Source organism: Cherax quadricarinatus, chromosome 80 (genome assembly GCF_038502225.1).
Source record: "Cherax quadricarinatus isolate ZL_2023a chromosome 80, ASM3850222v1, whole genome shotgun sequence".
Lineage (NCBI taxonomy): Eukaryota > Metazoa > Arthropoda > Malacostraca > Decapoda > Parastacidae > Cherax > Cherax quadricarinatus.
In genome coordinates, this window is record NC_091371.1 from 13,915,807 (window position 1) to 13,941,730 (window position 25,924).

The 25,924-nt window shown below is 38.4% G+C and overlaps 2 protein-coding genes across 6 annotated transcripts in view; one reads left to right on the forward strand and one right to left on the reverse strand.

The window, feature by feature from the left end:
- The window catches only part of SppL (signal peptide peptidase-like protein), a 139,462-nt gene extending 125,209 nt beyond the window's left edge, over positions 1 to 14,253 (forward strand). For all 3 annotated transcript variants that reach the window (XM_070102150.1, XM_070102152.1, XM_070102151.1), the window contains one exon: positions 8,336 to 14,253. In XM_070102150.1, the coding sequence (XP_069958251.1) occupies positions 8,336 to 8,404 (69 nt within the window). In that variant the 3' untranslated portion in view covers positions 8,405 to 14,253. The remainder of the gene's footprint in view (positions 1 to 8,335) is intronic.
- LOC138855080 (uncharacterized) overlaps positions 11,222 to 25,924 on the reverse strand; it is a 28,407-nt gene continuing 13,704 nt past the window's right edge. For 2 of the 3 annotated variants that reach the window (XM_070102146.1, XM_070102147.1), the window contains exon 2: positions 11,222 to 16,801. In XM_070102146.1, the coding sequence (XP_069958247.1) occupies positions 14,610 to 16,801 (2,192 nt within the window). In that variant the 3' untranslated portion in view covers positions 11,222 to 14,609. The remainder of the gene's footprint in view (positions 16,802 to 25,924) is intronic. The other variant, XR_011394233.1, reaches the window with a different exon arrangement.

Here is a 25,924-nt window from a genome sequence, read left to right on the forward strand (position 1 = left end):
CATGGTGTAATCACAGTATGTGTTTGTTTCCCTGACAATGATGTCCATCAGGGGTTCATCGAAGAATAACTCAAAGCAGTCCAGTTCACTGGCATTATTCCCAAGTGGACATGATGGCTTTATTCCACTTTGTGTTTCATCAAAGTCATGGGGACTGGGAACAAACTCGTCACCGTCCTGCCAATCCCAGATGCGGTCTGCTGGTGGGGTCTGGATATTGTACCGTGGTTGTGGTTGTGCAGGTTGTGGTTGTGCAGGTTGTGGGAGTGCAGGTTGTGGGAGTGCAGGTTGTGGGAGTGTGGGGTCGGGTGAGGCTGGTTGTTGTGCAGAGTCAGCAGCGTGGGTAGTAGCGTGGCCCGCTGATGGTGCCACATGGGCCGTGCCACCCTCACTATCACCACCACTGCCTGCTCCCTCACTCACATCATTCATACCCATCGTTACAATATCGTCATCTTCACTATCAGGTCGTGGTGTAGGTCCACGGGATGTGCTCCCAGAGTTTCTCCTTCCCCTTGGAACAACATATGAAACACTGCCAGACCGCATGCTACGTCGTACATACTGCCGCTTCACTGGGGAATATTCACCCTCACTGTCACTAGAACTGCTTTCAATGACCTTGAAATCACTATCACTATCACATTCACTGCTATCATCTGGGTGTTGTACACGACCAAATAGTTTCCTCTTTCGTCCTAGTACAGGCAAACGTGAACGTGAACAAGCCGGCCAAGCACCAGAGGTGGAAGGTTGTGGGTCATCTGGGTTTTCATCACTAATTACGTTATCCTGGGCACTTTTTCCGGTAACGCTCACTTCAAAACCCTGGAATTCACTGTCACTGACATTTTCATTGCTGTTAGAGCTATCACTTGGGAACAAAAGACCTCCAATCTGCCGAGGAGTGAGGAACTTCTTACCGAGAGGCATGGTGAAAATGGACTAACAAGATGGCGTTCCCACAATGCACCACTGGGTCCCAGATTTTTTTCACAGGGTGCACACCGACCACTGAGACCCATTCTCTCTCATGTAGGCCTACCAGGCCTTTCCCACTTGATTTGAAGCCGCTAGAATTTGTGCGTATCAATACGTCAGAAACATTGGCTCGTAAGACGTATTTATACGTCGTAAACAGTCAAAGGGTTAAAAAAAGGAGCTTTCGTTTTTCTTTTTGGGCCACCCCGCCTTGGTGGGATACGGCTGGTTTGGTGAAAAAAAATATATAATATTTTGTGAAGGGATTTAGGGAGACTGGTTAGCCAGACTTGAGTCTTGGAAATAGGAAATTGAAAGTGAACATAGATAAGAGAAAGGTGACGAGGGTATCAAATGATTTAGATAAAGAAAAATTGGATATCACATTGGAGAGAGGGAGTATGAAAGAAGTGAATGTTTTTAGATATTTGGGAGTTGACGTGTCAGCTGATGGGTTTATTAAGGATGAGGTTATCCATAGAATTGATGAAGGAAAAAAGGTGAGTGGTGTGTTGAGGTATATGTGGAGACAAAAAATGCTATCTATGGAGGTAAAGAAGGGAATGTATGAAAGTATAGTTGTACCAACTCTCTTATATGGGTGTGAAGCTTGGGTTGTAAATGCTGCAGTGAGGAGGCAGTTGGAGGCAGTGGAGATGTCCTGTCTAAGGGCAATGTGTGGTGTAAATATTATGCAGATATGACCCTAAAAGAAAGAAAATCCCCAAAAAGAAAATACTTTCATCATCATTCAACACTTTCACCTCACTCATACATAATCACTGTTTTTGCAGAGGTGCCCAGAACACGACAGTTTAGAATCATGTACATATAAAGATACATAACATATCCCTCCAAACTGCCAATATCCCAAACCCCTTCTTTAAAGTGCAGGCATTGTACTTTCCATTTCCAGTACTCAAGTCCGGCTATATAAAAATAACCGGTTTCCCTGAATCCCTTCACTAAATATTACCCTGCTCACACTCCAACAGCTTGTCGGGTCCTAAATACCATTTGTCTCCATTCGCTCCTATCTTACATGCTCACGCACGCTTGCTGGAAGTCCAAGCCCCTCGCCCACAAAACCTCCTTTACCCCCTCCCTCCAACCTTTTCGAGGATGAACCCTACCCCACCTTCTTTTCCCTACAGATTTATATGCTCTCCATGTCTTTCTACTTTGATGCTTTTTCTTCTTTCAACAAACCGGCCGTATCCTGCTGAGGCAGGGTGGCCCAAAAAGAAAAACAAAGGTTTCTCTTTTTAAATTGAGTAATTTATACAGAAGAGGTTACTAGCTCCTTGCTCCCGGCATTTTAGTCACCTCTTACAACACGCATGGCTTACAGAGGAAGAATTCTGTTCCACTTCCCCATGGAGATAAGAGGAAATAAACAAGAACAAGAACTAGAAAGAAAATACCAGAAAACCCAGAGGGGTGTGTGTATATATATGCTTGTACATGTATGTCTAGTGTGACCTAAGTGTAAGTAGAAGTAGCAAAACGTACCTGAAATCTTGCATGTTTATGAGACAGAAAAAGGGACACCAGCAATCCTACCATCATGTAAAGCAATTACAGGCTTTCGTTTTACACTCACTTGGCAGGACGGTAGTACCTCCCTGGGTGGTTGCTGTCTACCAACCTACTACCTAGGTCTACTTTGATCCATTCTCTGTAAATGACCAAACCACCTCAAGAACCCCTCTTCAACCCTCTGACTAATACTTTTATTAACTCCACACCTTCTCCTAATTTCCACACTCCGAATTCTCTGCATAATATTTACATCACATGTTGCCCTTAGACAGGACATCTCCACCACCTCCAACTGAAGCAGAATGACCCAAAAAGAAAGAAAATCCCCAAAAAGAAAATACTTTCATCATCATTCAACACTTTCACCTCACTCGTACATAATCACTGTCTTTGCAGAGGCTCTCAGATACGACAGTTCAAAAGTCCCTCCAGACTGCCAATATCCTAAACTCCTCCTTTAAAGTGCAGGCATTGTACTTCCCATTTCCAGGACTCTAGTCTGGCTAACTGGACTTACTTATTTATTTTTTACAAACTGCCCATCTCCCACTGAGCAGGGTGACGTAAAACAGAAACACTCACCATCATTAACACTATCACTGTTTTGCCAGAGATGAGTAGATATAACAGTTCAGATGTCTCTCCACATAGCAAATGTCCCTACCTTTAGAGTGCAGGCACTTTACTTTCCATCTCCAAGACTCGAGTTCAGCTATCTGGTTTCCCTGAATCCCTCACTCCTATCTAACATGCCTGATGGATGTCCAAGCCCCTTGTACACAAAACTTCCTTTACTCCTCCCCCTCCACCCTTTTCTAGGATGACTCCAACCTTATCTTCCCTCCACTACAAATTTATATACCCTCCAAGTCAGCCTATTTTGCTCCATCCTGTCTAAATGACCAAACTACCTCAACAACCCCTCCCTATCTCTGGATAATACTTTTAGTAACTCCACACCTTCGAATCTCCAAACTACAAATTCTCCACATAATTTGGACTCTTCTTTCTTTCTTTCAACAAATCGGCCATATCCCACCGAGGCAGAGTGGCCCAAAAAGAAAAACAAAAGTTTCTCTTTTTAAATTTAGTAATTTATACAGGAGAAGTGGTTACTAGCCCCTTGCTCCCAGCATTTTAGTCGCCTCTTACAACACGCATGGCTTACGGAGGAAGAATTCTGTTCCACTTCCCCATGGAGATAAGAGGAAATAAACAAGAACAAGAACTAGAAAGAAAATAGAAGGAAACCCAGAGGGATGTGTGTATATATATGCTTGTACATGTATGTAGGATTGCGGATGAGCAAGGAGGTTTCAGAGTGGGTAGGGGATGTGTAGATCAAGTGTTTACATTGAAGCATATATGTGAACAGTATTTAGATAAAGGTAGGGAAGTTTATATTGCATTTATGGAAAAGGCATATGATAGAGTGGATAGGGGAGCAATGTGGCAGATGTTGCAAGTACAGTGGACCCCCGGTTAACGATATTTTTTCACTCCAGAAGTATGTTCAGGTGCCAGTACTGACCGAATTTGTTCCCATAAGAAATATTGTGAAGTAGATTAGTCCATTTCAGACCCCCAAACATACACGTATAAACGCACTTACATAAATACACTTACATAATTGGTCACATTCGGAGGTAATCGTTATGCGGGGGTCCACTGTATATGGAATAGGTGGTAAGTTACTAAATGCTGTAAAGAGTTTTTATGAGGATAGTGAGGCTCAGGTTAGGGTGTGTAGAAGAGAGGGAGACTACTTCCCAGTAAAAGTAGGTCTTAGACAGGGATGTGTAATGTCACCATGGTTGTTTAATATATTTATAGATGGGGTTGTAAAAGAAGTAAATGCTAGGGTGTTCGGGAGAGGGCTGGGATTAAATTATGGGGAATCAAATTCAAAATGGGAATTAACACAGCTACTTTTTGCTGATGATACTGTGCTTATGGGAGATTCTAAAGAAAAATTGCAAAGGTTAGTGGATAAGTTTGGGAATGTGTGTAAAGGTAGAAAGTTGAAAGTGAACATAGAAAAGAGTAAGGTGATGAGGGTATCAAATGATTTAAATTTAGATAACCGAGCTAGAAATCTATACAGATATTGACGAATGTTTTAATAATTTTCTAAAAAAGACCCAATACCTTTATAACAAGCACTGCCCTAAAAAAACTAAACAGATGACAGCTAAGAGACTGAACAGTCCCTGGCTAACACCCAGCATTCTCAAATCCATAAATACAAAACACCGATATGAAAAACAGTACAGAATGGGTCACATAACCAGAGACCAAACAAAACGTTACTCGTCAATCCTAACCAGCCTGATAAGAAGGGCAAAAAAATTGTATTATGAGAACAGATTATCCAACTTACGAGGTGATATAAAAAAGACCTGGAAGACCCTATCAGAAATTCTGGGAACAAAAAAGATATCACGACATAGCGAAATAAAATTAGCAAAATCAGATGAACCCCAACTCCCACCAACAGAAACAGCAAACAGACTCAATGATTTCTTCTCCACTATAGGTCAAAACCTTGCCAATAAAATCCCAAGCTCAGATACCCCACCAAATGACTACCTCACTGGCAACTACCCGAACACACTGTTTCTAGCTCCGACTAACCCATACGAAGTCTCCCTTATTATCAACGCACTGAAAAACAAGGCAGGAGATTTAAATACCTTACCACCCTTTATATACAAAAAAGCGTCACAAGTACTATCACCAATCATTGCAACACTCTTTAACAAATCCATTGAATCCTCCACCTTCCCTACAGTTCTCAAAATAGCAAGGGTCACCCCGATCCATAAAGGAGGAGACCAGAGTTGAATAACTATAGGCCAATATCCAATTTACACCCTCTCTCAAAAATCTTCGAAAAATTAATTCATAAACGAATCTACTCCTACCTCATCTCCCAAAACATTCTTAACCCCTGCCAATTTGGATTCAGGCCTAATAAAAATACTAATGATGCTATTATACACATGCTAGAACATATATACACTGCAATAGAGAAAAAAGAAGTCCCACTGGGGATCTTCATTGACTTACGTAAAGCTTTTGATACAGTTGACCATGACTTGCTCCACGTAAAATTGTCACACTATGGTATTAAGAGGGCACTCCCTCAACTACCTCAAGTCTTACCTCAGCAACAGAAGCCAATATGTGTACGCAAATGGGGCAAGCTCTTCCGCACAACCAATTACAGTTGGTGTCCCACAGGGAAGTGTCCTTGGCCCTCTTCTCTGTCTCCTATACATAAATGACCTACCAAATGCTTCGCAATTACTCAAACCCACACTTTTTGCAGATGACACTACATACGTCTTCTCTCACCCGAGCCCAGTCACGCTAGCCAATACTGTAAACACCGAATTACAGAAAATATCTACCTGGATGAGGACTAACAAACTTACACTAAACATTGACAAAACCTACTTCATTCAGTTTGGTGACAGAGCTACAGATGTACCTCTTAACATAACAATAAACGGATCACCTATCACAAAGCTAACAGAGGGAAAATTCCTAGGAATCCACCTCGATAATAGACTCAAATTTCATACACATATACAACAAATTTCTAAGAAAATCTCCAAGACTGTAGGCATACTATCGAAGATACGGTACTATGTTCCACAGTCAGCCCTCCTGGCCCTTTATCACTCTCTTATTTACCCCTATCTCACCTATGGAATTTGTGCATGGGGCTCAACAACAATTAACCATCTCAGACCACTAATTACCCAACAAAAGGCTGCAGTTAGAATGATAACAAATTCTCACTACAGGCAACACACTCCACCAATATTCAAAACACTCAACCTACTCACCATACAAAACATCCATACTTATTATTGCACCTATTACATACATAGAACACTTAACTCTGATATTAACCCTCCCCTCAAACATCTCCTTGCCAACCTCAACAGAACACATGACCATAACACAAGGCACAGATCACTCTTTGATGTTCCTCGTGTCCATCTCACGCTATGCAAAAACTCAATGCATATAAAAGGCCCTAAAATCTGGAATTCATTACCTGTAAATACAAAAGAAACACTACCTGTCTCTTCTCAAAGATCACTTACTCACTCAAAACCAAATAAATACTGAATAACTGAACCTTATAAATTGTATATCCTATATGTTACTCACAATTATATCACACAAATGTTAAACCTAGGACCCAATCTAACTTTATTATTTTTTTAAATACACTACCTAACAGAATACTCCATTCGACTGAATGTACAGCAATGCAAGCAACCATATGACCTGTCTTTGTAATACTCATTTGTGCTTTATAGTTATCTGTTTACAATAATGTTTTATCACTGATTTCATCATTGCTTAGTTAATCTTAAGTTAATTTTAAGCCAGCCCGTAATGCTATGCATATAAGTGGCTTTGGCATGGTGCTCTTACCTGTATTTTTTGTACCTCTGTTTGTATGCTTAAATTACTAAATAAATAAATAAATAAATAAATAAAGAAAGAAAAATTGGATATCAAATTGGGGAGGAGGAGTATGGAAGAAGTGAATGTTTTCAGATACTTGGGAGTTGACGTGGCGGCGGATGGATTTATGAAGGATGAGGTTAATCATAGAATTGATGAGGGAAAAAAGGTGAGTGGTGCATTGAGGTATATGTGGAGTCAAAAAACGTTATCTATGGAGGCAAAGAAGGGAATGTATGAATGTATAGTAGTACCAACACTTATATGGGTGTGAAGCTTGGGTGGTAAATGCAGCAGCGAGGAGACGGTTGGAGGCAGTGGAGATGTCCTGTCTAAGGGCAATGTGTGGTGTAAATATTATGCAGAAAATTCGGAGTGTGGAAATTAGGAAAAGGTGTGGAGTTAATAAAAGTATTAGTCAGAGGGCAGAAGAGGGGTTGTTGAGGTGGTTTAGTCATTTAGAGAGAATGGATCAAAGTAGAATGACATGGAAAGCATATAAATCTATAGGGGAAGGAAGGCGAGGTAGGGGTCGTCCTCGAAAGGGTTGGAGAGAGGGGGTAAAGGAGGTTTTGTGGGCAAGGGGCTTGGACTTCCAGCAAGCGTGCGTGAGCGTGTTAGATAGGAGTGAATGGAGACGAATGGTACTTGGGACCTGACGATCTGTTGGAATGTGAGCAGGGTAATATTTAGTGAAGGGATTCAGGGAAACCGGTTATTTTCATATAGTCGGACTTGAGTCCTGGAAATGGGAAGTACAATGCCTGCACTTTAAAGGAGGGGTTTGGGGTATTGGCAGTTTGGAGGGATATGTTGTGTATCTTTATATGTATATGCTTCTAAACTGTTGTATTCTGAGCACCTCTGCAAAAACAGTGATTATGTGTGAGTGTGGTGAAAGTGTTGAATGATGATGAAAGCATTTTCTTTTTGGGGATTTTCTTTCTTTTTTGAGTCACCCTGCCTTGGTGGGAGACGGCCGACTTGTTGAAAAAAAAAAAAACATGTATGTGTAGTGTGACCTAAGTGTAAATAGAAGTAGGAAGACATACCTGAAATCTTGCATGTTTATGAGATAGAAAAAGGACACCAGCAATCCTACCATCATGTAAAACAATTACAGGCCTTCATTTTACACTCACTTGGCAGGACGGTAGTACCTCCCTGGGCGGTTACTGTCTACCAACCTACTACCTAGGGTGAATAATTCTTAACTTGGTTTAATAATATTTTTGTATCTAAATTAGTTTATTTTTAAATGTATTTAGAAATTAATTATTTTAATTTAAAGGAAATTTATATATTATTGGACGTTTCCTTCTAGGGTGATCTACGGAGAATGTGGAGCGAACCATTCATCATTCAGACACAGAGCAAGAACTTGGAAGTGTGACTCAGGATGATGCTTAGAGTGTAGCCATAAATGTGGTTCGTGTGTGTTCTTAGTATTGAAATATGTGAAGCTCAGTAACTCAAGCTTCTGGATTCTTGGCTGTGCAAATTGCAGTTCTAGTGAAGCGACAAGAAGAGTATTATATGTTTTAACTGGCTTAATCCACTTACTTTGTGGACAGACAATTCCAGATACTGTACATAAGTACATACATTTTATATATAGATATTTACACACACATACACACACACTAAAATAAATAAACATACATACTAGTTTAGTGTTGAAATAATACGAAAAGAAAAATAATGATCGATAAAAAATAACAGTACTTCCATGCCTTTAAAACACAGTGATGATGTGTTTTTGTGTACAATATTTTGAGTGGCATCATTCTGTTGCAGTAGAGCTGGCCGTAGGCAGACTTGTTATTGTATAAGCCGCATACTTTTCTTCCTTGTTCCCCTCAAATTGCAGAAAATATATTTTTTCTTGTACGGTACTCATTGTTGTGAGGTGGCATAAACTAGCAGGCACACCATTGCTGACAGTGAGGACTCCACTGCAAGCACTTCTGCTTTCTGTAGGGTGTAGTAGCTTGCCTTAAGTGTAAGCACACAATTGCAGTCTTGTAGGACTAGATCCCAATTGCCATCTAATGAATTGAACTTCAGTGGTAGTGCTGTATACTAACCAGTGGACAGAGGTACAGTACTTCAGTGCATACCATTGCGTGATGAGAAACATTGCACTCTTGCTGTATGCTACTAAATTTTTCATAAGCATTACTACTGATGACACATGCCATCCCTTGGTTCAAAGTACTCTGCTGATGCCGTGTATCATCTAGTGGTCAGAAATTTTATGTTGGTACCATAAATCATTGGTCAAAAATGTTACCCTTTTTTCTGTATGTCGTGTTATGATCATGGAAACATCGCCTCTATCACCAATTGTCTAATATCTTGTTCATAACTGCAATACTAAGACTGCTGTGTTGTAGTCTTGAAAGCAAAGCAAAGTTAATGGCCCCATAATTATAACGTCAGTGTATTTTTTAATTTTTCAACTGCAAAACCATCTATCAGTGAAAAAAGTTATTCCCTGTCTGCCATTAGTGGTTGGAGCGGCAACTTGAGAGTAGCACGAGAACCTTAGTATATAGTGTATCCAAATATTGTACATAGCTGGTGTACAGAACAGCAAGAGATTACCGAAGTAGCATGTCATTGTATGACACTTCTGGCAGCTGATTTTAATCTTATTTTCCATTCACATACTCAGGCTAAGTGTTGGTATGAGAGATTCTCTCTTATTGTGTTCCTATTCTTTGGTGGAGTCTGAAATAACAAGTATAAAAATATATATTGCCAGTAATATTAAAGAGTCACTTGATCATGTTTGGACAAAAAAAAAAAACAGAATATTCTTATTTTCACATTTTAATATATAGAAGAGACAAAGTTAGTGTACAAAACAGGTTATAAATTTAAAAAAGTTTTTAAATAATGGATATGAATTTAATCTCATAACTCTCATTTGGAGAGAGATTCCTTCCACAATATTCAAAGTTAGCACAGTGTTCATCAGAAACAATTTTTAAAAAATCTTTAAATTATCACTTATATTTCAGTTTCAGTGAAGAACCAGAATTTATTAATAAATATTAATTATATCTTGAATTGAAAAAAAGGTAACTTTTTTTACTCTGTTTTAACAGTAGATTTTGATACATCTTGCAATTACTATAACAAAATTGAGTTTACCATTGCTGGAAGCATTTTGGTACTTAAAATAGGTCTACCAAATTATAGGATTGGAATATACCTCAAGAGTTCATTATTCATTCATTGTTATAGAAGAGTACAACTCAGATATAAATAAATATACATGCATAGTTTGTCAGTATATCACTATGAAATTTATATGCCATCATTATGCATCAGTTGGAAACTGGCCAACTGCTGCAGTATGCCAGTTGGTAACTAGTCATCTGTCATGGTATAATATTTAAAGATTAGCTATTTGTCATAATATAAGAGTTGATAATTTGCTCCTCATCAATTTAAATAGAAAATTAGCAAACTGTTGTAATAAGCTAATGTGCAAGTTGACATGATAGCCAGTTCAAAATTTGTTAGCTATCACAGTTCACCAAGTATAATTAAGCTAGCTAGCCTAGACTGCTACCTGCAGAAAAGTGCCAGGTTAGCTAGGCTGTAATGGCTATGTGGGTCACTAGTAGCAACAGCCTCTTCAACCAGGTAATTAGCAGGAAAGTGTGGCTTTAGGCCAGGCTGCGAGGGTAAAGCCCTTGAAACTGGTCACGGGTTTGTTGCATGTGTTATAACAGGTGAAAATTTGCTAGCTGTCATGGTATACCGGTGAAGCATTAATTAGCATAATGGATGTTTTGGTACCATGGCAGGCTTACCCCTTGTCCTCCCTACCTAAAAAAAAGTTAACAAAAATTTGTGTATCCTGTAATGATACAATTGGCATGAGGCATCCACTTCAACACTTGTTTGTTTATAAGTTTCTAACTTTCGTCATTGAGGCTAAAACCTGGTATTGTCAGGTTTTACCAATAGAATCTAGAATTGAGATTTCTATAATGGAACCAAACAAATCTTCACCTGACTTCCCAATCCTTAAACAGTCTACCTTCGATTATTATTTTTATATTCAAAGGGAGGTGCTACTGTATACCCACAATGTCAGACTTCTTTAGTGCTTCGCAAGCTGTTAAAAAATTTGATTCACCTCATCCCTTAGTTCTTTGTATACAACTTTGGTTATGCTGCATTACTGGCAAAAATAAAGAAATAGTTTTCTGTTGGGTCCCTGGTCATGTTGATGTTCAGGGCAGTGAACAAGCAGACTGCTGTGCGATCTGCATTACATGACCTACCAGTTTCATACAGAGGTATTCCATTCTCTGACTATTTTGCTGTAATCTCTATCCACCTTCACAACCATTGGCACAATGTTGATCTGATATCACTCATAACAAATTACATTCTATCAAACCAAATTTGGGTTTCTGGCCGCCTTCTTGTCATCGATACTGAGGTTGGGAGACAACACTATCTCGTCTTCGCATCAAACACACTCCTCTAACTTGTGGGTATCTCTTGGAGAGGCATCCTGTACCACTTTGTGAGAATTGTCTAGTTCCTGTTTTAATTTCCCAAATTCTGTTGGACAGTCCTATCTCTCAACGAGCACGTAGAATTTTCCTCCAACGTCGTCACCACTCTAACACCCTTAGTTTATTTTCCCTCCTTGACAGACCCACCTTTGACACAAACTCCCTCTTCGACTTTTTGACAGCAACTGATTTATTACACAACCTTTGATAATCCTTCCTTTAGTACTCCTCACAGCCCCTCCTAACTTTACCTTTATTGTCTTCTCTACCCTTATTTATACTTAGGTCCTGCATCAGTTCCTGCCCTGCAGCACTGTATGACCCTGGTAGCTTTGGCACTTCCTTTTGATTATAATAATAATATACCCACAATGGCCATGCAGTAGTCTAATCTTGCAAAAGAGAAATTACTTCATCAAATCTGCCCAGTATTCTGTGAAAAAAAAATTTAAGATTTTATGGTCAACTTGAAATAGTTATTTTGTTATTCTAAGATATATTTGCAGTGACTGGTTAATCAAAAAATTTTTACATAACTCATCATTAAGCTAATATTTAATGATAATAGCATGCTTGTTTGATAGCTAATCTCTCAAGACCCAAGTAATAATCCAGCAGCTTTGATAAAAAATTTAAAAAAAAAATGGGGCTTACCTTATTCAAACCTGTAAAATGAACTCTCAGTTCCAGTTTCTACTATAGAGTATTTAGATTCTAGCAGATTCAATTTTTTTTACACCAACCGTCTACCACTGAAGCAGGGTGACCCGAAAAAGAAGAAAGAAAAAAGTTTTTTTTCTTTTTACATTTAGTACTATAATGGATTCAGACTTCTCCCACATTTTTAAAGTAATGTGCTGTATAGTCCTTGTGGCTTAGCGATTCTTTTTGATTATAATAATAATTTAAAGTAATGTGAAAACAAGTAACATTGCATGGAACTTGCAGAATCATAAAACACTATTGTAAAGACAGAATTGTGATGAATGTTTATTGGATACTGTGGTTTAAACTTTTTGGATATTTTTATGCCATTGGCAAATTAAAAAACTACTAAGAAATACTTGAATGTTAGGAAAGATTCCTCTCCATTTATTAATTCTTAAAATTTGGTATTAGTACAATAAAGATAATTATATCTTAGGTTATCATTATTTTGTAAGGACATTCAAAAAAGTGCCTTCATGTATTTATTTTTTTTCCAACCCATAGTTATGCTTAAGGAAGTCTCTTTTTTTCCCCTGCAAAAATTATAATTATTCAGGATCAAAGACTAGTTTAATATAGCTTCTATTTGATTATCCCATTAATTAATATCAAATTTGCAATTGATTCATTTGCCATTAATTAAGCAGCATCCATGTACAGTTATTTAATGTGATAAAGCAAAGATGTTTCACATAAAATAATAATAGAACATGCCATGGGCAGGCATAATAAAATCACAAGACATGCTGTATTTATACAGTATCAATATTCTTCAGGCTTTTGGTAATGTTCTTTTCTAAATAAGAGAGAATAATTGTCGTTAATTATATCATTAGTAATTGCTTTTAATAGTAATGAGGATTTTTATTTTATATTATACATATATAATAAAAATTTCCCCAAATGACTATACAGGTATTGCATAAACATTAATGGTTACGATTGTGAAATCCATAATTTGAAATAATGCCAGATTGTTCATAATTCTTTTCTTCACACTATTGCATCATCTCTACGGTGCTGCAGTGTAAGTCGTCACAAAATGGCAGCTCTGGAAAGAGATGCTGCAATACTTTTAGAAAGGGCTCCACTTACAAAACATTGAAGTGTACATTTATATTAATTTTATTTTCAAATACTTAGGAGTTCACACACTGCAATCAGTTCAGGAACTCGGTAACTGCAGCTTGTGTTAAAAGAGGTTTCACCATCAAACTGATATTACCTAAATAAATCTGCTAACTGAAAATATGTGGGGGGATATTTAAGTATTTTTATGATGTAAATGCACAGATCATTAGAAAAGTTAGCTGTGACCTATCCATAATGAGAAAATGTGTGTACTGTATATGAAATAAGTGTGTTGTATATTTTAAGTTTATTGAAAGTTCTTTTAACAAATGTTTGTAGTAAACACATTGCAAAAATACTGTATAGTAATTGTACACATTAGTTGTAACAAATAAATTTACAAAAATAAAATTGAAATCACATGCAAGAATTTGCTAATGGTAGACTTATTGTGATAGATGTAGTAAAGTTATGCAAATTTCAATTTGTACTGTGTTATACTAGTCTGTCAAGGGAACTACAGTCGGGAAAAGTGTTCAGCAGTCACTGAGCCCAGTAACTAGTAGTGCTGCCAAAACTTTAGAAAAATTTTGACGTTTTCCTTGTGCTGTTTTTCTCCAAGTTACTTGGTAACTGAATTTTTCAGCCAAAAACAATATAGATGTACAAGAAAAGTAATCTGAATATGTTTACAGTGCTAGATAGTGCTGTATAATGAATAGATGCGTTAGATACGAATTTATCTTCAGACTATGATCCTCCGTTGTGTAATGAATCTCATGTCATGGTATACTTACATTAATGCTATATTTGTAACATGTCATATGTATACCTCTCACACTGACACTCATACTCATTGAAGTTAAAAACTGATCATCTCTTTTTAGTCTTTTACGTGGAATAAATCATTACTATGAAACTGTTTTTAATATTCCATATGTACTCCAATAGCACATCAAGCCATAAAATTCCTGTATGAGAACCCTCCTGTAACTGACCTATTGCTAACACTGAAGACTGTGCTGTATGGGAACCCTCCTGTAATTGACTTGTTGCTAACAATGAAGTGTTCATTTGGAACTATATATTATTTGTCCTCACAAGTGAAGTCAATGTTCGTCAATATCTCACACTTGCCTCTGCTTTCAGCGCTCATTTTATTATACTCGTGGGAAAGCACTAAAACCACAAAGGTCATAAAATGCATTGGGAATGGGAGGCAATCAGATATGATCCATGGAAGAGGAAGGCAGCTGCAATTCTTCAGATCAAGAGTTAGTGCTCATATTTTTTGTTGTGAATAGACTTCAACTTGGCATTTACAGTTTTAAATTTTGTTTTTATGCTCTTTCTAAACTGGGAGCTTCTCATGTTATAGATCCAAGGGTTCCAAGCACCTCCAGCCAGGAATAACCACCAAGATAAGTAGGTAAACAGATGATCCCAATGAAAAGTATAATCAATGATGTTGAAACAGATATTGATACTTAGTGGAAGGACTGATATGCAGAAGAGAAGAGTCATGAGTGTCATTGTTATAATAATTTGAAGATTCTCTTCATGTAATTTGTCAGTAACTTTCATATTAAGAATCTTCCACTCTAATGCAACTCGTTTTTGTTCACATATAAAGTAAATAATTGCTAAACATGAGAAAATAAAAGTAAATGTACATATTAAAATTAGAAATATCAGACGCAAATAAAGTGACCAATACAGGAGGGTTTGTGATTTATTTTCTAATATTCCTACTGGAATTTTGGTAATGGTTGACCACCTTGCATTAAAATGGCCATTGCCATCATACATAAATAACAAAGTATCAGTGAAAGACATAACCCATATAAGGCCAATCGCAACTTTCGTCCGAGTAACAGAAAAATATGCATTGTATTCGATACTTCGACTGGTTAGAATAAACCTTTCTACACTTAACAACAAGAGAGAGAGCAAGGAGACTAAGGAACATAAGCTGAATACAAAAGCTTGAAACAAGCGATAACCACTATTCACTTCACGTATAACATAAAATTCAAGTGTTGGCCCTTCAGAAATATTCAAATAGTACCAAGATTGTTCTTCTGAGTTTACATTTCCTACAATTAAAGAAAACTGGTAAGTAACAGAGGGAATCACAACAAAGATGCCAATGAGAAGGTCAGCAATTGCTAAAGAGGTACGAATCATGCTGGATTCCTGCCCTCTGTGTCCACCAGAAACCATCACCACCACCACTAACATGTTTCCCACAACTCCAACTACTGCAATGCATGCAGCTGCTGATACCAGGAGTACTTCACTTACTTGACAAGACAATGGTAAGAAATCCCAGTTACTATTGAGACCAGACTCCTCTGGCTTACCCACCCAAAGAACATTATACAAAAAATAACAACAAGGAAAGTAAATATTTGCGTCATTGTGTATAGTGCTCTCATTGTAACTTTGCCAGTTAGCATGACTATTGAATAAATATGAACATGATTCCTCACTTGTAGGTATATCCTTTGATAATTTAATAAGTCGAAATGGAATATCATTCACCTTAGAGTCAATAACTCTGAAAGTTCCATCGCAAATATAATTAAAGCAATATTCGTCTTCCTCTAATAAAGATTCAATCAAAAGAGGTATGAAATATATGTCCATGGCTGAAGGTCGCTGGCATACAGAAAAATTAAAGAAAATTACTTCCTCATCGAAACACACAGTCAAAAACTTTCTCTTCTCACAATGATTGAACCTCTGGAAAAAAGGTAAACACACTGCAATGAAATTTTCATCTATAAAGCTTTTTAAGTTTGTATAATTTCCTATAGTTTTCAATGAATATAAAGCATGTTTTCCATACATATTATAGTAAATGAGTTCACATAAAGATAGAGTTGAGTCAACCTCTATATTTAAAAAATCTTTTTCCAAACATTTGTCTTCAGAATGAGTAAGAAACTTTGGAGAAAATTTCGTTGGAGGATGATAGCAGAGAACCATGTGTGAAGGGTCTAAGAAGGAAGGTAATATCTCGTTTTTGCCATATTCATCACTGTACTCATCTTCACTGGAACTCAAATGAAAGTCGTTTTTCATACGATTATCATCAACAGAACTGGTGTGAGCCAAACTTACTGAAGTTGTAATAACACTCTGCTTCTCTTGCACTGAAGACGATGATTCAAAATTAAGGATGTCCTTATGCTTTTCAGACGTTTCCCACTGATGATGTTTAGCTGACCTTATTTCTTGAAATAAGGATATTTTTGAGGTGAAATTCCAGAAAATATCAGATGCAGAACTATTATCATCCTGATTTTGGGCATTTGCAGAAAAGTTCTTAGTATACTGTGAGATTAATGGATTTTGCACTACCTCCCAGCGTCCATGGATGATTGGGAATATCATTAGTGGCATCAGCAGTATTAAAGTCAATGGTGCAGAAATGTGTAGTATCTGAATGGCCATCATCATTGCTGCAAAAGAAAAAAAATATATTTTCCAACACAGTATAGTATGTTAGCTGTTAATTTAGTAGCTATATTTGGTTTTTAATTATTTATGTTACTTATATCTTAGCAGGGTATGGTTGAATTTAAACAAGTTTAAGTGGCTTATTAGAGTTATTTACAATAATCAGTCAGAATATTTTTCTAGAATGGCTGGTAATATGTCACTGTGGATAAAATGCTCTGATATTTCTTGAAGATTCGTGAGTTGTCTCTGAATTCATTATTTTTCTCCTTATCCCAACTCAATGATGCAGGGTGACAATAGTTATGTCTGTATCTGCTGATGCTACACACTCCAAGATAACCCCAATGGAAATCAGTCACTTTGTCTTACTTTTTATGATTATCCTAGGTAATTTACACATATGTATAGTAATTTATGTAACTGTATTTGTGTGTACCTGTACCTAAATGAGCTTATTTGTAGCCCAGCTGAAACCAGATAGTAATGACATCTAAGAATCTGCTAATTTTGTTGGCTGCACCATAGACATTTGGCTCCTGCATAACAGAATGATGATAAATATAGTGACTAGTGTCAGTCTACTTAGTATCAATTTAGTTCATTTGAAGTTTTCTTCTCTTCTTCAGGATACATGCAGTCTGCTTAGAGGTTTCTTCTCCTCCTGATAACTGCACAAGTAGTAATGTGAAGTGATGAGTTGGTTCAGGAATGTCTTGTCACTACATTTGCTTGTGGGAATCAACTTCCTAATGCTCCTTTTGCCTCTGCCTGGTGAAAATACTGCATTTTTGAGGGTATTTATATGTTGCCTAGTTTGTTGGTAAAGGAAAGGAATAAGGTTAATGCTTTAGTTATATTGTTTTGCTTTATGTATAATGGTTAGATTCTATCTAAAAAAAATTAAATGGTAAAGGAAGTGTTCATAGTAGCAAGATCATATATTTGAAGAGGGTTCTTACACTTTGATGTCAACAATAGTTTCTGTATCATTTCTGGAATACTGCAGTGAGTACAGTTTTCATTAATATCAGGTCAGTACCTGTAGCTGTGGACTTAGTTTGCCCCAGCCTTAGTCTGGCCACTGCTATGTCAGTTACTCTAGTTTCATGCCTTGTGTGTTTCCACACTTCTTAATTCTTTTTAATAGTGTGTTCATGAGCATGACATTTTTCAGTTTTCAATGAATTTGTTTGTGAAGATAGTTTTACGGGTTCCTTTATGTGCTCTATGAAGAGTTGGCAGTGGTGTAGTGAATATTGTATTGTGCATTATTTTAGAAAATTCATCCACTTTTTCAATGTTTGTGACTCTGCAGTTTGTGGGTACCCATTGAATGGACATTTGATAATCCTGACAATGAAGTTCATGTAGGAGGGTGAAGTAGGGATACAAAAGTTTCTTATAGGTTTTGGAGTGATGTGTATGAGCCTGGGTAATAACATAATAATAATAATCAAAATAAGTAATAGGTTGGTAGGCAGCAGCCGCCCAGGGAGGTACTTCTGTCCTGCCAAGTGAGTGTAAAATGGAAGCCTGTACTTGTTTTACATGATGGCAGGATTGCTTGTGTCTTTTCTCTGTCTCATAAACTTGCAAGACTTCAGGTACATCTTGCTGCTTCTACTTACACTTAGGTTACACTACACATACATGTACAAGCATAAATATACACACCCCTCTAGGTTTTCTTCTATTTTCTTTTTAGTTCTTGTTCTTGTTTATTTCCTCTTATCTCCATGGGGAAGTGGAACAGAATTCTTTCTCCGTAAGCCATGCGTGTTGTAAGAGGTGACTAAAATGCCAGGAGCAAGGGGCTAGTAACCCCTTCTCCTGTACAAATTACTAAATTTAAAGAGAAATTTTCGGTTTTCTTTTTGGGCCACCCTGCCTTGGTAGGATATGGCCGGTTTGTTAAAAAAAAATAATAATCAAAATAGGTAGTGGGTTGGTAGGCAGCAGCTGCCCAGGGAGGTACTACTGTCCTGCCAAGTGAGTGTAAAATGGAAGCCTGTAATTGTTTTACATGATGGTAGGAATACTGGTGTCTTTTCTCTGTCTCATAAACATGCAAGATTTCAGGTACGTCTTGCTACTTATATGTACACTTAGGTCGCACTACGCATACATGTACAAGCATATACAGTGCTTGTCACGGCATTATGCTGGGTAAGCGCCCCGGAATAATGCCGTGATGAAAATCAAAGGCCTACAATACAGGTTTTATTTTTTTTCATCAGTGCATTCTGCTGGGTAGCAGCCATTAGCATGATGTTTTGGCCTGCTGCAACACTTCACAGTGACTTCTCATTGCTCACGTGGTTGCCGTGGTGAGAGGAAGTGTTGCACTGTTGTCTCTCATCCACCCCACCTTTTGTCTGGTGTTCCCTTTGGTTTTGTGGCTATACATGTTTAATTATGTGTAAAAGGAAGTCTTTAACACCTGAAACTATAGCTCAAATCATAGGGCTTCACATACTGGGCATCAGACAAAAGAAATAGTGGAGAATGTCAGTGTGTGCGAGTGTTCAGTGAGGAACTGGGTGCAGCGTTTCAAGGCTGGTGGCAGTGTCAAGTTACTGTCTGCCAAACCTTGGCCTGGCCCCTCCAAGAAGATATCTAGTGGGAGCAAGGGGCTAGTAACCACTTCTCCTGTATATATTAAGTCACCCTACCTTAGTGGGATATGGCCGGTGTGTTAAATATATATATATATATATATTTTTTTTTTTTTTTTTTTTTTTTTTTCAACAAGTCGGCCGTCTCCCACCGAGGCAGGGTGACCCAAAAAAAGAAAGAAAATCCCCAAAAAGAAAATACTTTCATCATCATTCAACACTTTCACCACACTCGCACATTATCACTGTTTTTGCAGAGGTGCTCAGAATACAACAGTCTAGAAGCATACACATATAAAGATACACAACATATCCCTCTAAACTGCCAAATATCCCAAACCCCTCCTTTAAAGTGCAGGCATTGTACTTCCCATTTCCAGGACTCAAGTCCGACTATATGAAAATAACCGGTTTCCCTGAATCCCTTCACTAAATATTACCCTGCTCACACTCCAACAGATCGTCAGGTCCCAAGTACCATTCGTCTCCATTCACTCCTATCTAACACGCTCACGCACGCTTGCTGGAAGTCCAAGCCCCTCGCCCACAAAACCTCCTTTACCCCCTCTCTCCAACCCTTTCGAGGACGACCCCTACCCCGCCTTCCTTCCCCTATAGATTTATATGCTTTCCATGTCATTCTACTTTGATCCATTCTCTCTAAATGACCAAACCACCTCAACAACCCCTCTTCTGCCCTCTGACTAATACTTTTATTAACTCCACACCTTCTCCTAATTTCCACACTCCGAATTTTCTGCATAATATTTACACCACACATTGCCCTTAAACAGGACATCTCCACTGCCTCCAACCGTCTCCTCGCTGCTGCATTTACCACCCAAGCTTCACACCCATATAAAAGTGTTGGTACTACTATACTTTCATACATTCCCTTCTTTGCCTCCATAGATAACGTTTTTTGACTCCACATATACCTCAACGCACCACTCACCTTTTTTCCCTCATCAATTCTATGATTAACCTCATCCTTCATAAATCCATCTGCCGACACGTCAACTCCCAAGTATCTGAAAACATTCACTTCTTCCATACTCCTCCTCCCCAATTTGATATCCAATTTTTCTTTATCTAAATCATTTGACACCCTCATCACCTTACTCTTTTCTATGTTCACTTTCAGCTTTCTACCTTTACACACATTCCCAAACTCATCCACTAACCTTTGCAATTTTTCTTTAGAATCTCCCATAAGCGCAGTATCATCAGCAAAAAGTAACTGTGTCAATTCCCATTTTGAATTTGATTCCCCAAAATTTAATCCCACCCCTCTCCCGAACACCCTAGCATTTACTTCCTTTACAACCCCATCTATAAATATATTAAACAACCATGGTGACATTACACATCCCTGTCTAAGACCTACTTTTACCGGGAAATAGTCTCCCTCTCTTCTACACACCCTAACCTGAGCCTCACTATCCTCATAAAAACTCTTTACAGCATTTAATAACTTACCACCTATTCCATATACTTGCAACATCTGCCACATTGCTCCTCTATCCACTCTATCATATGCCTTTTCTAAATCCATAAATGTAATAAAAACATCCCTACCTTTATCTAAATACTGTTCACATATATGCTTCAATGTAAACACTTGATCTACACATCCCCTACCCACTCTGAAACCTCCTTGCTCATCCGCAATCCTACATTCTGTCTTACCTCTAATTCTTTCAATTATAACCCTACCGTACACTTTTCCTGGTATACTCAGTAAGCTTATTCCTCTATAATTTTTACAGTCTCTTTTGTCCCCTTTCCCTTTATATAAAGGGACTATACATGCTCTCCGCCAATCCCTAGGTACCTTCCCCTCTTTTATACATTTATTGAACAAAAGTACCAACCACTCCAACACTATATCCCCCCCTGCTTTTAACATTTCTGTCATGATCCCATCAGTTCCAGCTGCTTTACCCCCTTTCATTTTACGTAATGCCTCACGTACCTCCCCCACACTTACATTCTGCTCTTCTTCACTCCTAAAAGATGGTATACCTCTCTGACCAGTGCATGAAATTACTGCCTCTGTTTCTTCCTTAACATTTAAAAGTTCCTCAAAATATTCTCGCCATCTACCTAATACCTCCATCTCCCCATCTACTAACTCCCCTACTCTGTTTTTAACTGACAAATCCATATTTTCCCTTGGCTTTCTTAACTTGTTTAACTCACTCCAAAATTTTTTCTTATTTTCATTAAAATTTCTTGACAGTGCCTCTCCCACTCTATCATCTGCTCTCCTTTTGCACTCTCTCACCACTCTCTTTACCTTTCTTTTACTCTCCATATACTCTGCTCTTCTTATAACACTTCTGCTTTGTAAAAACCTCTCATAAGCTACCTTTTTCTCTTTTATCACACCCTTTACTTCATCATTCCACCAATCACTCCTCTTTCCTCCTGCCCCCACCCTCCTATAACCACAAACTTCTGCCCCACATTCTAATACTGCATTTTTAAAACTATTCCAACCCTCTTCAACCCCCCCACTACTCATCTTTGCACTATCCCACCTTTCTGCCAATAGTCTCTTATATCTCACCCGAACTTCCTCCTCCCTTAGTTTATACACTTTCACCTCCCTCTTACTTGTTGTTGCCACCTTCCTGTTTTCCCATCTACCTCTTACTCTAACTGTAGCTACAACTAAATAATGATCCGATATATCAGTTGCCCCTCTATAAACATGTACATCCTGGAGCCTACCCATCAACCTTTTATCCACCAATACATAATCTAATAAACTACTTTCATTACGTGCTACATCATACCTTGTATATTTATTTATCCTCTTTTTCATAAAATATGTATTACTTATTACCAAATTTCTTTCTACACATAGCTCAATTAAAGGCTCCCCATTTACATTTACCCCTGGCACCCCAAATTTACCTACTACTCCCTCCATAACATTTTTACCCACTTTAGCATTGAAATCCCCAACCACCATTACTCTCACACTTGATTCAAAACTCCCCACGCATTCACTCAACATTTCCCAAAATCTCTCTCTCTCCTCTACACTTCTCTCTTCTCCAGGTGCATACACGCTTATTATAACCCACTTTTCACATCCAATCTTTATTTTACTCCACATAATCCTTGAATTAATACATTTATAGTCCCTCTTTTCCTGCCATAGCTTATCCTTCAACATTATTGCTACTCCTTCTTTAGCTCTAACTCTATTTGAAACCCCTGACCTAATCCCATTTATTCCTCTCCACTGAAACTCTCCCACCCCCTTCAGCTTTGTTTCACTTAAAGCCAGGACATCCAGCTTCTTCTCATTCATAACATCCACAATCATCTCTTTCTTATCATCTGCACAACATCCACGCACATTCAGACTTCCCACTTTGACAATTTTCTTCTTCTTATTCTTTTTAGTAATCTTTACAGGAAAAGGGGTTACTAGCCCATTGTTCCCGGCATTTTAGTTGACTTTTACAACACGCATGGCTTACGGAGGAAAGATTCTTATTCCACTTCCCCATGGATATAAAAGGAAAATTAATAAGACCAAGAACTATTAAGATAAAATCAAAGAAAACTCAGATGAGTGTGTATAAATAAATGTGTATATGTATGTGTAGTGTGACCTAAGTGTAAGTAGAAGTAGCAAGACATGCCTGTAGTCTTGCATATATATATATATATATATATATATATATATATATATATATATATATATATATATATATATATATATATATATATATATATATATATATATATATATAAATATAAATATATATAAATATATATATATATATATGTAGTGGAAGGAAGGCGGGGTAGGGGTCGGCCTATGAAAGGTTGGAGAGAGGGGGTAAAGGAGGTTTTGTGTGGGAGGGGCTTGGACTTCCAGCAGGTATGCGTGAGCGTGTTTGATAGGAGTGAATGGAGACAAATGGTTTTTAATACTTGACGTGCTGTTGGAGTGTGAGCAAAGTAACATTTATGAAGGGGTTCAGGGAAACCGGCAGGCCGGACTTGAGTCCTGGAGATGGGAAGTACAGTGCCTGCACTCTGAAGGAGGGGTGTTCATGTTGCAGTTTAAAAACTGTAGTGTAAAGCACCCTTCTGGCAAGACAGTGATGGAGTGAATGATGGTGAAAGTTTTTCTTTTTCGGGCCACCCTGCCTTGGTGGGAATCGGCCAGTGTGATAATAAAAATATATATATATATATACAGTGGACCCCTGCATAGCGAACGCCTTGCATAGCGAACAATCCGCATAGCGGACGCTTTGTTCGCTAAAATTTTGCCCCGCATAGTGGACAAAAACCCGCTCAGCGGCCTTCGTCCGAGACGCGTCCAATGTGCGCCCTCAGCCAGCCTCACATGTGCCGCCCATCCCATTGTTTACCAGCCAGCCTCCGCGGTAACATTCAAGCATACACTCGGAATATTTCGTATTATTACAGTGTTTTCGGTGCTGTTTGTGGAAAATAAGTGACCATGGGCCCCAAGAAAGCTTCTAGTGCCAACCCTACACCTCAAAGGGTAAGAATACCCATTGAAATGAAGAAAGAGATCATTGATAAGTATGAAAGTGGAGTACGTATCACCGACCTGGTCAGGTTGTACAAGAAACCAAAATCAACCATCTCTTCTATTGTGGGCAAGAAAACGGCAATCAAGGAAGCTGTTGTTGCCAAAGGTTTAACTGTGTTTTCGAAACAAAGATCGCAAGTGATGGAAGATGTTGAGAGACTCTTATTGGTGTGGATAAATGAAAAACAGCTAGCAGGAGATAGCGTCTCTCAAGCGATCATAAGCGAAAAGGCTAGGAAGTTGCATGAGGATTTAATTAAAAAAATGCCTGCAACTAGTGATGATGTGAGTGAATTTAAGGCCAGCAAAGGTTGGTTTGAGAGATTTAAGAAGCGTAGTGGCATCCATAGTGTGATACGGCATGGTGAGGCTGCCAGTTCGGACCACAAAGCGGCTGAAAAATATGTGCATGAATTCAAGGAGTACATAGAAACTGAAGGACTGGAACCTGAACAAGTGTTTAATTGTGATGAAACAGGCCTGTTCTGGAAGAAAATGCCAAGCAGGACCTACATTACTCAGGAGGAAAAGGCACTCCCAGGACATAAGCCTATGAAAGACAGGCTTACTTTGTTGATGTGTGCCAATGCTAGTGGTGATTGCAAAGTTAAGCCTTTATTAGTGTATCACTCTGAAACTCCCAGAGCGTTCAGGCAAAAGAATGTCCTCAAGGAGAATTTGTGTGTGCTGTGGAGGGCAAACAGTAAGGCATGGGTCACTAGGGAATTTTTCTATAACTGGTTACACCATGCATTTGCCCCCAATGTGAAAGATTACCTAACTGAAAAGAAATTAGACCTTAAGTGCCTCCTGGTGTTAGACAATGCCCCTGGTCATCCTACAGACGTGGCAGAGCGACTTTATGGGGACATGAGCTTCATTAAGGTGAAGTTTTTGCCTCCTAATACCACTCCTCTCCTGCAGCCCATGGACCAGCAGGTCATTTCCAACTTCAAGAAACTGTACACAAAAGCTCTGTTTCAAAAGTGCTTTGAAGTGACCACAGACACTCGATTGACTCTAAAAGAGTTTTGGAAGGATCACTTTAATATCCTCAATTGTGTAAACCTTATAGGTAAGGCTTGGGAGGGAGTGACTAAGAGAACCTTGAACTCTGCTTGGAAGAAACTGTGGCCAGAATGTGTAGACAAAAGGGATTTTGAAGGGTTTGAGGCTAACCCTGAGAGGAGTAGTATACCAGTTGAGGAATCAATTGTGGAATTGGGGAAGTCCTTGGGGTTGGAGGTTAGTGGGGAGGATGTGGAAGAGTTGGTGGAGGAGGACAATGAAGAACTAACCACTGATGAGCTGATAGATCAACTTCAAGAGCAAGAGGCCAGACCTGAGGAAACTGGTTCAGAGGAGGGGAGAGAGAAATTGAAGGAATTGCCTACTTCAAAGATTAAGGAAATGTGTGCAAAATGGCTTGAAGTGCAAACCTTTTTTGATGAAAATCACCCTCACACAGCTATTGCAAGCCGTGCTGGTGACTGTTACAATGACACTGTTGTGAACCACTTTAGACAAATCATAAAGGAACGAGAGGTACAGGCCACTATGGACAGATATGTTGTGCGAAAGAAGTCCAGTGACTCTGAAGCTGGTCCTAGTGGCATTAAAAGAAGAAGGGAAGTAACCCCAGAAAAGGACTTGCTACCTCAAGTCCTAATGGAAGGGGATTCCCCTTCTAAACACTAACACTCTCTCTCCCCTCCTCCCATCCCATCAATCATCACCAGATCTTCAATAAAAGTAAGTGTCATGTAATTGTGCATGCCTTTTTCAGTTTGTGTGTACTAAAATTAACATTTTTTTGTGATAAAAAAAAAAAATTTTCATACTTTTGGGTGTCTTGCACGGATTAATTTTATTTCCATTATTTCTTATGGGGAAAATTAATTCGCATAGCGAACATT